Raw genomic sequence first — 14,510 nt, forward strand, 5'->3', positions numbered from 1 at the left:
ATTACACCAAGCAAGCCTCATGTGTTGTGGAGTGATCTGTTTGTTTTATTCTACCTGGGTATTTTTTTAAATGTATTTATTTATTTTGTTTTGTTTGATTTGGAGTGTGTTTTGTGTAAGAATTACATGTTTTTTTTTCATTGCAAAATATTGTGTAACTTCTGCAGCCTGTCTTACTGGCTTTTGCAAGTCCACCTTGTAACTTACAAGTGTGATCTGCTTTATGTTTGTGAAACCCAATAAATATATATCTTAGTAAATGCAAAGCAGGTTGAGAAACACGCCAAAAGACTTGTAGCGGTGATTACAGCAAAAGCTGCTTCTACAAAGTATCAAACCAGGGCTTTAAATTCAAATGCATGCCACACTTTTCAGATTTTTATCTTTAAAATGTTTTTTTTTTTTTTCCTTTCATTACAGTTGTTTTGAGCGTTGGTCTATCACATAAAATCTAAATGAAATACATTGAATCTCGTGGTTGTAACTTGGTTGTAACTTGATATTGTAAGTTTTTCAAGGCACAAGACACATTTAATTACGTTTTCACAAGATACAGTAATAAGTTTTAGATTTGTGGATCATTTTAATAACAAGCTTTCAACTTCATAAACCGGTGGAACAAAGACCCAAGTGTTGGGTCTGGATGCCTGCAGGTAAAAGTCAAACTAAATACATCTCAGATAAAACAAACTGCAATTAAATACATGAATCCTGGGACGTGAATTTAAAAATATCACTAAACCAAATATTACCAATAACAAAACCCAGTACAGTGGGATCGGCTTGAGCTGCAGGTCACTGACTCAATTCAATCTGCTGGGGTTCCTTAGATAGAAAAACTTTTTAACCAATTTGAACAATAAACTGAATCTGACTGCATTGATTGATAACTTGGATTAGTTGGGATGTATGGACCCGTGTTGTGACATGTTGTGAACTGGCGCTAGATAAATCAAACTGAATTGAATTGTTGCCAAACCCTTGTCCTTGGAGGATACTGTCCTTTATGTTTAAGATGTTTCCATGATCCAACAAGCCTAAATCAAAGGAATTAATGACATCCACAACTTGTCATCAAGTCACATTTAGCAGAGCCCTTTTAACAAATTATTTATATTTTATTCTATGTGTCTTGAAGCAGGGCAACAGGTAAAACATGCACTACTTTCTGGTCTTGAGGACCAGGGCTGGGAAATGCTGGAAGGAGGAGGATCTAACCAGAGATGAAGCTGAAATCCTGCCTCTAACAACTGACTTTTGGTGTATTGATCATTTTTAAATGTTTCAAAATGCTTCTGTCATTCAGTCTCAGTTTAAAGGTAAACTCTACACTCTTAAGGCTTTCTTCTCACATGTTCTCTCCATCTTTTTTCACACTTACTTTAAACCAATTATCTCCTGGCGTTGTGATAATTATCAGCTAAAGAGGCAGCAGAGGTGACAGAGACCGTGGGTCGTCTCTCGCCCTCATCAGGTGATGTCAGAGCTGCCGAAAGAGCCGGAACCGGCACCAGCAGGCATGAAGCAACCCGGAGCTCACTGTTGCCCCATCAGATGTAGGTTGTAATATCTGCAGAGTGGAGACAGGGAGATAGAGATGTTTTGTGCTGCATACAGCTAGCCACTGATGAAGTGGAAAGACGATTTGCTGGTATTCATACTAATAGCCTTGGAGATATTTCTATGGCACCAAACAACTCTTTCTTTGTCTTATCTGTACTCCTATGGTGGACTTTAACTACAAAATCAAAGCTCTTATGGATTAAGGAGCTATGATGTCTGCTGAAACATACCAGGCTTATAAGCTAATGTCCTTTTACCCTCTGACCCCGTTGGTCACACTGGCAGCAGTTCTGCAGATGACTGTTACTTCCAAGTTTATATGGATAAAAACACAAAATAGATCAAACATATAAAAAAACTGTGTGAAGTGCGTAATCTTAACAGCAGTTCAGCGCTTTTTTTTAGCACTGAGATTGAAAGCTGTGTAGCAGTCCGATGGTTTTGCTTTTGGTGTTGCAGTTTTGTTTGTCTGGTTTTGTTTGCGCAGGAGTTCGAAAAGTTCAAGGACAGGATGTGAGGAATCTCTGACAGAGCCCCGTTCCTCCAGGGACTCTGACACAGATCCCTGGAAAAAACTGCAGCATTTTAGTAAACATTTCATTCTACACTTGATGTGCAACTGACTCAAAATATAAAAACATTTTGGTGCGTTTTCTCTGAAGATGTGTCCAAAAGAGCCAAATATAATTCTCCCGACCGTTTTTTCACCGCTAACTAGGTGTGAGACTGGAGTAGAAAATCAGTCTGATCCCACTCCAGTGTTATTTTTTTAAGGATAACAGAAAAGAACAAAGAAGACAATAAAGCGACAGTGAAAACAAACCCATCTGTTGTCTAGTGGGAATAAATCTGATGGGCAGGTTCTGTGAGGAGAGAGAAAAGGTGTCAGGCCTCTGAGGAGCAGCATCATCACTTCATCCATTTCACCCCAATCGGAGATGGACAGATGGACCTGGTGTGTTTGTGCATGTATGTGTGTGAGCCAACCAAATCCCTGTTATGATTGGTAGAGTCAACACGGTGTGGAGGAATGTGCATCTGTAGCACATCATGTCCGTTTACACAAGGCTTCATTTCTGGGGTTGGATTTGAACTTGAAATATTATACCAGGTACATTTCAGATTATCTGAGGTCCAAACGGCTTCGATTGTGTTTATGTTTTGTTTATGCGTACTTCGACAGACTCAGTTCAGACTAATTAGCAAGAGACAAAACATTCCATTTCTACAGCAACTTTGCATCAACATGTAGATCTAGTTTAGGGGACTAGGATCTGTGTTTTCCCGCTCAGCATGTTGTCCATATTAGTGATGTTTTGGTTTCTATCTCCATGTCTCCTATGAAATCTCCTGTTGCAGTTAGAAGTAACATCCACTAATCATGGGTATAATGGTCCATTGTAATGTTGGGCTTGTTTTTTATTATTTTAACTGTTGTTGTTTCTGTTTTTTTAGAGTGGATTAATTGAAAAACATTTAACTGAAACAATTGCTGGATGTAGAGGTCTGAATTTATTGTAGATTTCCTCAAATACACCCAGGATCAAAAATATGCACAAATATACAACCTCATTCATTCATCCGTCAGAAACAGAATCAGTTTTATTGTCAAGTTTGTACAGACAAACAAGGAATCTGACTCCGGTACACTTGCTGTCAGTGAGGATTATTTGTTTATTTTGGTATACATAATAGTGGAAACGAAGAATATCTTTTTAAATGTACATACTTACACATTTGAGTTTACAATAGAATATAATTTGAGATCAGTCCAAGTATGCATGGTCTTGTTCTGGAGCTCTGACTGTCAAGTGTTTATCAGAGCAACAGCCTGGGGGAAGAAACTGTCTCTGTGGCGGCTGGTATTGGCAGACAGTGTTCTGTAGCACCACCTAAAGGTAAAAGCCTAAACAGTTTATGTTCAGGGTGTGAGGGGTCTGCAGAAATTTTAGCTGTCCTTTTCCTGACCTGTAGCCAAACCACACTGAGATGGATGAAGACAGGACAGACTGAATTACGGCAATGTAGAAGATGACCAGCAGCTCCTGTGGAAGGTTGTACTATTAGTTGCCTCAGGAAGTACAGTCTCTGCTGGACCTTCTTCTGAACATTGTCTATGTGTGAGGACCATCTCAGGTTTCGAGAAATGGAACCGCAAGTGGTCCACAGCAGACACAATGTTGTAGAGGATGGCGAGAGGGGGGTGTGTGGGTGGTGTTCTCTGAAAGTCCACCATCACCTCCACAGTCTTGAGTGGGTTAAGTCCAAGTGAACCACACCAGTGTACCAGCCGATCCACCTCCTTTCTCTATGATGACTCATTACTGTCCTGGATCAGTCCAATTACAGTGGTGTCATCAAACTTCAGGTGTTTCACAGACAGGTCCGCTGAGGTGCAGTCATTGATGTAGAGGGAGAAGAGGAGTGGGGAGAGAACACATCCATGCAGGGCGCTGGTGCTGATGGCTCTTGTGCGGGAGAAGATGCTCCCCAGCCTCACCTGCTGCTGCCGGTCCTTCAGGAAGCTGGTGAAATGTAGTCCCAAGTTGACGGTATCATCTGCCGACCAGTTTGCCCGGTAGGCAAACTGCAGGGGGTCCAGCTGCTTCAACACCAGTCGCTTAAAGGATTTCATGACCACAGAGGTCAGGGTGACAGGCCTGTAGTCATTTAATCCTGTGATGGTGGGTTTCTTGGGTAGTTGGATGATGGTGGAGTGTTTGAAGCAGGAGGGAACCTCACACAGCTCCAGAGACTTGGTGAAGATCTCAGTTAAGATGGGTGCCAGTTGGTCAGCGCAGGCTCTCAGGCATGATGGGGAGACATTATCAGGTCCTGAGGCCTTCTTTGTTTTTTAGGTGCTGAAAGAGCCCATATAACATCTTCCTCTGAGATCCTGGATGCAGGCAGGGGGTCTAAAGGTAAGGGGGTGGTTGGTGTATGGAAGAAATTCGTGTCTGAATGGGATGTGGAGTAGTTGGGTTGAGGTGTGAACTGCTGCTTTTCATACCTGCAGTAGAAGCCATTCAACTAATTTGCCAGATGAGGATTCTGCTCAGGGTTAAGGGAAGGTCACCTGTAGGCAGTCAGGTTTTTCAAACCATTCCAAACAGCATCTATACCACTTATCCTTGCAGGGTCAGGAATAGGGTCTGGTGCTTATCTCCTGCGGTCATTGGGCAGGAGGCCGTGTATCTCCTGGACGGGTCCCCAGTTCATCACAGGGCAACACAAAGACACACAGGATAGACAACCATACACACACTCATGCCTAGGGTCAGGTAACCTAACATTCATGTTTTTAGAAGGGTTCAGAGTTTCCAGAAATAACCCATGCAAGCACAGTGAGAACATGCAGAAAGACCTCAGGCCAGGATTCTAACCCAGGACCTTCTTGCTGCAAGGCAGTAGTGCTACCAACTGCGCCACTGCAGCCCCAGACCTTTATTTCAGTAACTCCATCACTACGTGAAACACTTTATATAGATTAAGTCCACACAGACTGATGTTTTCAAGCCTTTATTTCTGTTAATTATTATGATTTTCTGCTTACAGCAAATGAAAACACAACATTTAAGATTAAAATATTACATCAGACCAATAAAAAACATATTTGATACAAAAAGGTGGGCTTAATAAAAAGTATGTTTAATAGTATAGTAAGTAAAGTTTGTTATTTTCATTTTCTATTTTATCAAATATGACTGTACATACAGTGTACATACTTGTACAGTCATGACATGTTGGACTTTCCTGGTTCCTGTTTTCTGCTGGAAAGAAGTTTTTTCTTTACTTTGAGTTCTGTTTACTTCCATGACTCCACCAGTGATGCCACCCATCCAGTGGAAAATTATTATACAAGACAACGATTAAGCTGTTTGATCACAAAGACATTGTTTGAAATAGTCCAAGTGGAGCTTTCTAACATAAAAACACTGTACCAAATATCAAGCATGTGTCATACCTACGGTGGCTGTGTGCAGGTTTTACGTGTGTGTTTTGCCTTTCCCTCTGCTGCAGGGTGTGACTGACAGGTGCGGCTGCACAGGTGTTCCTAATCTGAGCATAACCAACTGGGCTTTATAAGGAGCTGGAACCTGGAAGGAGGCGTCAGCCTGTTGTCTCTGCCAGCGTGGTAAACTGACCATGTGATGCGTTCTTGCATTCCTCCTAAAGCCTGCTCTGATTGCATTGTTTTTTCCTGACTTGCAGATCTGGTCCTGTGTGGCAACACTCTTGGATTCCTAAGTTCCTGTTCTCCGTATCATGGTCAGGGGAGCATTGGAAACCATATCCAGCCGTGAGTCTCCTTTCCAGTCCTGCCTCCAGCCCAGCCGCTCAAGAACCACTTTGTGGGAACACCTACGTATCGCTCACCTGTCGGTCCACCCTCCCACACCGCACGCTCAAGCACAACAGAGCAACTCCAAGATCGCACAGAAGGAACAAAAGAACAGTGCTCCGTTCCACATTATCTGACAGTCTACCCCAACAAGCCTCCATCACTCAACATCAGTAAGTCGGCCTCAGATCCTCTCTGCACCCATCTCTATTTCCTCCTTGCCCCTCAGTAACCTCCTCTCCTTCCTCATTGATGATCCAGATACCGTTGGCAGTTCCAGTCGAGGCTTAAACCCTAACTGCTTGCATAATCAAACTGTTAAAACGCTGTCCTGTCCTGTCCTTGTGGTTGTGTAACTTCCAGAGTCCAGTAAATTCAACATTATGACTGCATGGTGCCATGGGGATGTTTCACTACCAGTGACACTGGTGCATTACACAAAGTGGATAAAGGAATCAAGAAGGACATTTGTCTTCAAGTTCTTGTATGTTACCTCAAATCAACAACTAAATGGTTGAAACTTGTACAAGGTTGGTTTCTCCAACAGGACAATGATTCCAAACACTTATCAGAACTGGTTTTGAAATGGTCTCCCAAAAGTGCTCACCTCAGCCCAGTATTTATGGACCATTCTTGAAAGCTGTCTGTGCCAGGAAACCAGGAGACTCTACTAATTCAGCCAAAAACCTGGTCAAATGTATTCAGAAAGAAGTATGCCCAAAGAGTAACATTAATGCCATTAATAATTATTAAGGAGTGTATTTGTATCTTTAAGGCTGTATTTTCATTCTGTGTTAATCAGAGAAAATCCACAATAAAATCATAATTGTGCATCTAGCTCTTGTTTAAAAAAATCTGTCAATATGTATGTTATAGAATTATTCCAGCCTGGAAAAATAATGGTTCATATTTATAATTAAAGAAAGATATATAACATGTATGCTAATGAGTGGATATAAACTCACAGTGCTTCAATTATAAAGGAACAGTTTCAAATACTTAATATTATAAAAGAACCAAGTTACTCATATTCTTATAATCTCTGACAATACAGACATGAATAATTAGGTCTCTGATCAGTTTTGGTTGACCTTTGTGTTTTTATTTCCTGTTTGCCAGTCCTGGTACATGTCACTGGGATATAAATAGAGAAACATCTGAGTGTCTGTTGAGCAGTCATGTAAGACAGAAGTGATTTGCAAAGGCCAACGATATCTGGAAAGTTTTCAGATTTCTCAGAGGAAACTTATTGACTTCCCCCTACGTAAGTGAAGGCATCATCCGTAACATCTGCCCGGTGACACTCTGTGTAGGCGCCGATATTGGTGTCTTAAACCCCTGAGTGTTACTTGTTTATATCAACAAGAGAAACCACCACCACTTTCCTCGCTGCGTGATCAGGGACACTCGAGGGTTCTCATGTTGTCCCTTGGGAGGCTGTTTGGCTCTGACAACAATGAGCTCATCGGGTCCGCCCCGCCACCAACCCCTGTATCTAGGCTCAGACTGAAAGGGGATCCACATCTCTCCACCAGGACACCATTTCAAACCAATGTGTGGAGCTCCAGGTTAATTAAAGTGTGATTAATCCAACATGTATGTACTCTTGCTGACCTGTCTCACTGGGTGACATAAACCTTCCAATTAATAAACCAGGAGCAAGCAGGATTAAAGCTTGAATTGTTTTGTCAACTGAGACAACAAGTTCAAGCCAAAAAGACTCAAACTTCTTCACAATTTAAAAGGCTTTGGTCATACTTAAGCAAAGCAAACAATTAGTGTGAAGGAATCTTATCATCTAACACTCCTCTAAATGTTAAATCATGTTTTTCCATCCTGTTATGGCTTGTTGAATTTCAATAAATTATATCCCATGATGCCAGAAGACATTTGGAACATAAGGTCTACTTAGCACCTAATTAAGAGATCGTATTGTTGCATGTTGAAGTTACAAAAAAAACAGTTTACACTGGTACACAGAATTAAGCTAATGTTTTATCAAGATGAATGTTCCCAACAGCTTTTTAGGGTTGGTTAGTTTGGTGCATCATGTTTTGTAGGCGCAATATGATGCATTCCCTTCAAACTCTGAATCTAACATTTTCCACATTTCTAATTAGGAGAAAATCTACAGTAATGTCCACTAAATTCAATATTTCAAAGGTGCAAAAGTGGTCCAGAAATCTAAATCTGGTTTGGCTGCCTTACACCTGCTAACTGCGTGAGTGAGATGCCAAATTAAACAGTTTGCAACCCTATCTAGGACCTTTGCATTTCATTAAATCACCAAAGAACATAGTACAAGATGAGCTCTGTCGGTTGACATTTTCTTTTAGCAACTGAAGCCATTAAAATGCTACATAATACATTTTTGCTAGCTTAAACAGCTAGCTATAGTCAAAGCTAGCACTGAATGTTGGGGGTTGTTGCATGATGGAGCCTCCTTGTGATTAATGACGGACATAACAGTTAATCTTATCAGTGACACAGGCAGCAAAAGGTTAATATCTGTAGAAGAAAAACACTAATCAAAGTAACTCTGCTAAAACTGAATCTCTTCTTATTGTTCCTGCGTAAGTACAAGCTAGCATTGCTCTGCAGTACAGCTAACCCCTATAAGAAGTTACAAAAGCAGCAGTTTTTAATTTTCACGAGCAATTCCTTTAAAAGTCATGAGAGTGTGTGTGATTTTTGTCACTTTTCTTCTATTTAGGCATTATAATATTTGTAAAGAAAGTGTCACCTTAATATTGAGGATCAAGCATCACCATTATTATATATAATAATAATATATAATAATATATATATATATATATATATTATATATAATAATAATATATAATAATAATATATCACCATTATTATATATAATATTTCTTTCAGCAATAAGTTGCAAATTTTCAACTGTTACCGTTGGAGATATATGCATAGGAAATATAGTATTTCATCTATCCATCCATTGTCTTCCACTTATCCAAGATAAAAGATAATGCATCTGACGTTTTCCAGATGAAAACCATGACCTCTAAGGCATTACTCCAATATTTTCCTACCACTTTGCCCAGGCCTCCCATTTCCCTGTGCCTTCTGGCCACTTAGGGCAACAAAGAATGAATCCCGCTGGTTTCCCATATTGCAACTGGAATAGTTGAGTTCGCTTTGAGTTAGGAGGCAAACAGAAGCATTATAAATGCTTACATGGGAGTTTTCAACTGAAATCCCGTGATCTCACTAGGCAGAAAGTTCAAAGATTAATCAAATTACTTTAGCATTATATCACTTTCCTTGCATTCACTGTGTTTGGGACTTCCTTTTTCCTATAACTGCGTGTCATGAGGTTTAATCTCATCTCGCCAAATCAAAATCTAGTTACATTATGAAGGGACAATCGCCCCCTTTTTTAAAAAGAGAGATTATGTAAAGCTTTGTAGGAACAGTTTGTGTCTTATCTGCAGTTGTCAGCAGATAAAACTAACAACTCAAATGTTCTTCACTCTTCCCCTTTCCAAATAAGCAAAATATCTACCTAAGTTTCACTGATATTAAACACTGTATTGTGTTATTGTATATTTTATCTCATGTTAAATGATTAAAAAGTAGAATTAGTCATAGGCAGAAATTTTTTTATTTCCTTCAACAAAAGTACCATAATTCTCCAGTAATTAAAATAAATTGTCATAGAAAAAGTAAAATTATAACCGTATAACTTGTCTTAGAAGGACATGTCACCCCCTTTAAGTGACTTTAGGAAAAGCATTAGATAACGTCATGCTCTGTTTAGTAAGAAGTAGCTTTATGGTGATGCAAAGTGTTATGTTAAGTCACTGTTGTTTAAATTAGAAATCATCTGGGGTTGTGTTGGATTTATTTGCATTTGGAGGAAACCCTGGTTCTTTCTGTGACAATAGACCAGTCTTATCGGAGTAATCTATGCTGCTGTCTGACATGTCCCCTCACCTGTCTCCACCTGTCTCTACCTGGCAGCAGGTCTCTTCTGTGTTACTTCGCGTGATATGAAGATCTTATGAGGTGATTAGCAAATCCTGCGTGGTCATTACTCAGTGTTCTGCCTGACAACAGAGTACCTGTTTGTTTTGACTGTCTCTACTGAAACTAGGTCACATGATAGTCTGCTGTCTTTGTTTATATGTCATGGTGTTAGTTAGAGGTAAATAGGTGGCATTTTGAAGCTTTAAAAGTTAAAACACTGTGCCTGCTTTTAGCATTTGAACATTTAAGGCACATTTTATTACCTGGATTGAAATCATAAAAAAATACTTTTTATTCTCCATTGTACTGATTCCCATTTAATCAAACATTCAGCTTTATTCACCTTGTGACCATTACTCTCTCCAGTCCGACGAGGCTCATTACAGGTGCATCATCTCTCAGGGTGGAAACTAGTGAAAAGGCTTAGTCATGGTGACAGAAGTAAATATTACTGTCATGTGTGTTATAACCTATTTGCATGTTAAAGGGTTGACTAAATATCAGCACATATCTATCTATCTATCTATCTATCTATCTATCTATCTATCTATCTATCTATCTATCTATCTATCTATCTATCTATCTATCTATCTATCTATCTATCTATCTATCTATCTATCTATCTATCTATCTATCTATCTATCTATCTATCTATCTATAACTGCTACCCATCTGAAAGCAAACTAGCAGCACAGCATCACAATCCTACTGTGTGATACAGTATTTTGTCTCAGGATATTTATATTGACTTTACATGCAGTTTTCAGTTCATTTCTGCAAATAGTCTGTTGTTTGCATGCACAAATATACATTTAAAATCACTCTACTCAGTTGCACATTTCTTTTAATCTGAATATACTATTTTTAATTACTGTACAGTATGATTTTTCTTATGTTGAAAAATTGCCCTTCCTGTACATTCTCTTATTATTATTATTTTTTGTTTTACCTTTGTGTGAATCTGCATGCTTCCACTTGCCTTTCACTTTGGTGCTGGTACACTTGAATTTCCCCACTGAGGGACAATAAAGGATATTTCTAGTCTAATTTATGCTTTGGTCACAATATTGCAAATTGCCCCAAGTTAATTAACTGAAGGAAAAATTAAGCTCTACAGTGGAGTGTTGTGCGTTTTGCTCACTTTTATAGGACTTAGGTTGTGTGCACAGTGACGGTTAGTATTAAAGTATTAGTATTAGACGTATTTCTGTCTACCTGTATCTGTATCAGACAGAATTTGTTTTACAGCCAGGGTCAGAACAGGATTCAGTGGAGAGCAGTTGGAGACAACATTTATATGTGTGTATACCTTTAAGAGTTTGGGCGGCACCTTTTATCCAGATTATCGTTGTTTTACCAGGTCAAGTTCAGTAGCGAGTCTCTCCCGCCCTCTTGTGTATAAAATCTGTCATTACATTTTGTTTAATTTAAAGAAATTGCGATTTTTCTATTTTAAAATGTAATATTTGTTTTCCAACCGTTTAAATTAGTATAAAATGAATTATTTTTCTGCTGTCTGTTGAGGTAATAGTACCCATGTTAGTACTCTTAGGCTGCTAAAGAATAGCACTGTCCCTTTAAATCTCCCGAGAGGATCTTTATTTAGCAGGAAGTTCGCGGTAGCTAGCAAGAAACCAATAATGAGAACACTGATGAGCAGTTAGCTGCTTCTTACGCTCTTTAAAAAGGTAACACGAATACAATGTGACTTTAAACGATATAAACGTTTATTTTTGGTAATTTGTTGCCCACAGAGCGATCGGTGATGTCTGTGTTTGGTTTAAATGGAGGTTTGGCGCTTTGAAACTGCTCTGACATGGCCCATGTTGCCTGAATGACATGCACCAGATACCAGTCAAAGAAATACATCACTGTTACTGATTAATGCTAGGAAAGCTCGGGTTTAATCAGGCTCTCTGTCCTTTATAGTCTGTGTGGGTGATCAGTTATTATGATTACGTGCGCAGCACTAAGACGCTTATAGAAGCTTTGGAAACGCACGGATGATTTATTTATTTGAGTTGATATGTCTACACGTGGATTATATCTATCTATCTATCTATCTATTTATCTATCTATCAACTAATGTTGCTTCAGCTCATTAGGTCTTACAGATTTTAGTTTCTGCACAGCTCTCTACAGTTCCCACTACAGCATTTAAGTCATGTTGAGGTTTGGACTTTGACTGGGCCATTCCAACAGCTTGATTTTTTTTTTTTCAGCCATTCTTTTCTAGATTTGCTGCTGTCTTTGGGATCATTGTCCTGTTGATGACCCAGTTTGGGCCAAACGTCAGCTGTCTGACTGATGGCTTCGTATTTTCCTCTGGAATATTGTGTTATACAGAGGAGCTCCTAGTTGACTAAGGTCCAGGTCCTGTGGTAGCAAACAAGTTCAAATGATCACCCCTCTACCTAAGTGCTTGACAGTCTGTCATTGGTGATGGCTTTCCTCCTTGGCATCATGTTGGCACACACCTGTATGCTCTAGAGCAACAAAGTGCCAAAACCTCTGCTCTAAATCTAAATTGCCGTTTATCGCTAAGATTCAGTAAAAAGCTGTGGATTACAGATTATTTTCTAGGACGACACAAAATGTTTTCTAAAATTTAAACTGGTTTCTCTGCACTGAAACCACTTTGCCCAAATATCCAGTGACCTCGTGATGACTGCTGACTCTTTAGGCTTCAGCTCAACGGATTGGGACACCCTTATTAGTAGCTTTCATTATCTGTTACGGATCTCTAGTACTATTCTAGAATGTTTTCTCCCACTTGTCTTTGAAACGAAACCAAATAATTTCAGATGCCATTTGTGTTTTTCCTTTGGGATTTGTTTTAGGGACGATTTAATAAATTGGCTGCACGACAGTAAATCGATAAATCAAATAGAAAAGAAGGCAAAGTGTTTTGTGATGCATAAATGGGGAGAATCATGTAATTTTCTTATCTCTGTTGGGTGCAACCCACTACATCTATCATGAGATCAGCAGCACATGTTTTCTCTCCTATGTGTTAAAGCCCTTGACAAAAAAAGAGTGGAAATTATGAACCCCAGAACCAACAGGCCACAGCTCAAAGATGACTAGAACCTGCTTTATCGTTGCATCTCTGCATAGACACAGTCTGCAGCTTCTTAGTGCTGCAAAACTACTTGTTTTAACTGAGAATGTTTTTCTGCTCGTTTTCTTCTGATATGGGTAGAAGGTTTTATGGGGTCATGATACGCATGAGAATAAAACAAAAACCCATCTTACAACGAATGTTAAATGAGTGAAACATTATTGAAAATCTATTTTTTTTTTTTACATTACAGAACCACATTTTTCACCAGTATTTAAAGACAAGTCCAAGTCAGCTATGGTAAGTATGATAACACTCTGTTAATGCTGGCTTATAGTTTGTAGAGAAGGCAAACTCAGCTGTGTTTACTCAGAGAAATTAATATTCAGTTTATTTCAATTAAAATCAGTTTTATTTATATAGCGCCAATTCACAACACATGTTGTCTCAAGGTTCTTCACAACAGTCAGGTTCATACATTCCAATTAATCCTAATCATTGAACAGTTCAGTCAGATTCAGTTATTTATTCAAATTGGATAAAAAGTTTTTCTATCTAAGGAAACCCAGCAGATTGCATCCAGTCAGTGACTTGCAGCATTCACTCCTCCTGGATGAGCTTGTAGAGACAGTGGACAGTCACTGGCGTTGACTTTGCAGCAATCCCTCATACTGAGCATGCATGTAGCGACAGTGGAGAGGAAAAACTCCCTTTTAACAGGAAGAAACCTCCAGCAGAACCAGAACCAGGCTCAGTGTGAGCGGCCATCTGCCACGACCGACTGGAGGTTAGAGAGAACAGAGCAGAGACACAAAAAGAACACAGAAGCACTGATCCAGGAGTACTTTCTATGGGAAGGAAAAGTAAATGTTAATGGATGTAGCTCCTTTAGTCGTTTCACCTAGAAAGAAAGAACAGATGAACTCTGAGCCAGTTTTCAAGGTCAGAGTCTAATTCTTTAATCGACTAATTAAAGAACTGAGGCATCTGTTGTATCTATAAACAACTAATAAAAACAAATTTGCTTCAGTCCGATATTCAACATGTCTTGATTTCTAAGATCCTGCAGACTAAATGACGTAAAAAGGTTAGAGTCTGAAAGAGAGCACATAGAGTTAGTTACAGTAGAAGCTCAGTCAATTTCCATGTCTAGGAGACAGAAAGGGTTAAACACTAAAAGACAGGGCTATGTGGATCATCAGTAGAGGGTGAGCATTAAGTTGTTTCCAGCAGAAGCTCGGACGATTCCCCTCTCCAGAAAGTTGTCACAGGTAGACACAGAGTGAGGCCAGGTGTAAATGGTAAATGGACTGAACTTACCGTATTTTCCGCACTATAAGGCGCACCTTCAATGAATGGCCTATTTTAGAACTTTTTTCATATATAGGGCGCACCGGATTATAAGGCGCATAGAATAGAAGCTACTGCAGTCAAACGTTTGACTGGAGTTGCGTTATGCATCCACTAGATGGAGCTGTGCTAAAGAGAATGTCAACAAAACAGTCAGATAAGTCAGTCAGTCAAACTTTATTAATACACTACAAACCAGCGTTC

General features: G+C 39.3%; 1 protein-coding gene and 1 long non-coding RNA gene across 3 annotated transcripts in view; both read left to right on the forward strand.

Moving 5' to 3' along the window:
- Positions 1-5,686: 5,686 nt before the first annotated feature.
- On the forward strand, positions 5,687-6,742 carry LOC124884517. 2 transcript variants are annotated; one of them, XR_007042456.1, is made up of 2 exons: positions 5,687-6,078; positions 6,167-6,742. It is a non-coding gene; the product is annotated as an uncharacterized LOC124884517 (long non-coding RNA). The 2 variants fall into 2 exon arrangements; XR_007042455.1 differs by having other exon boundaries at positions 6,269-6,742.
- A 4,744-nt stretch (positions 6,743-11,486) lies between these two features.
- Positions 11,487-14,510, forward strand: part of ccdc9 (coiled-coil domain containing 9) — a 45,301-nt gene continuing 42,277 nt past the window's right edge. The window contains exons 1-2 of the mRNA XM_047391435.1: positions 11,487-11,583; positions 13,210-13,256. Coding sequence (XP_047247391.1) covers positions 13,254-13,256 — 3 coding nt within the window. The 5' untranslated portion in view covers positions 11,487-11,583; positions 13,210-13,253. The remainder of the gene's footprint in view (positions 11,584-13,209; positions 13,257-14,510) is intronic.

This window comes from Girardinichthys multiradiatus, chromosome 18 (genome assembly GCF_021462225.1).
Source record: "Girardinichthys multiradiatus isolate DD_20200921_A chromosome 18, DD_fGirMul_XY1, whole genome shotgun sequence".
NCBI classification, from domain to species: Eukaryota; Metazoa; Chordata; class Actinopteri; order Cyprinodontiformes; family Goodeidae; genus Girardinichthys; species Girardinichthys multiradiatus.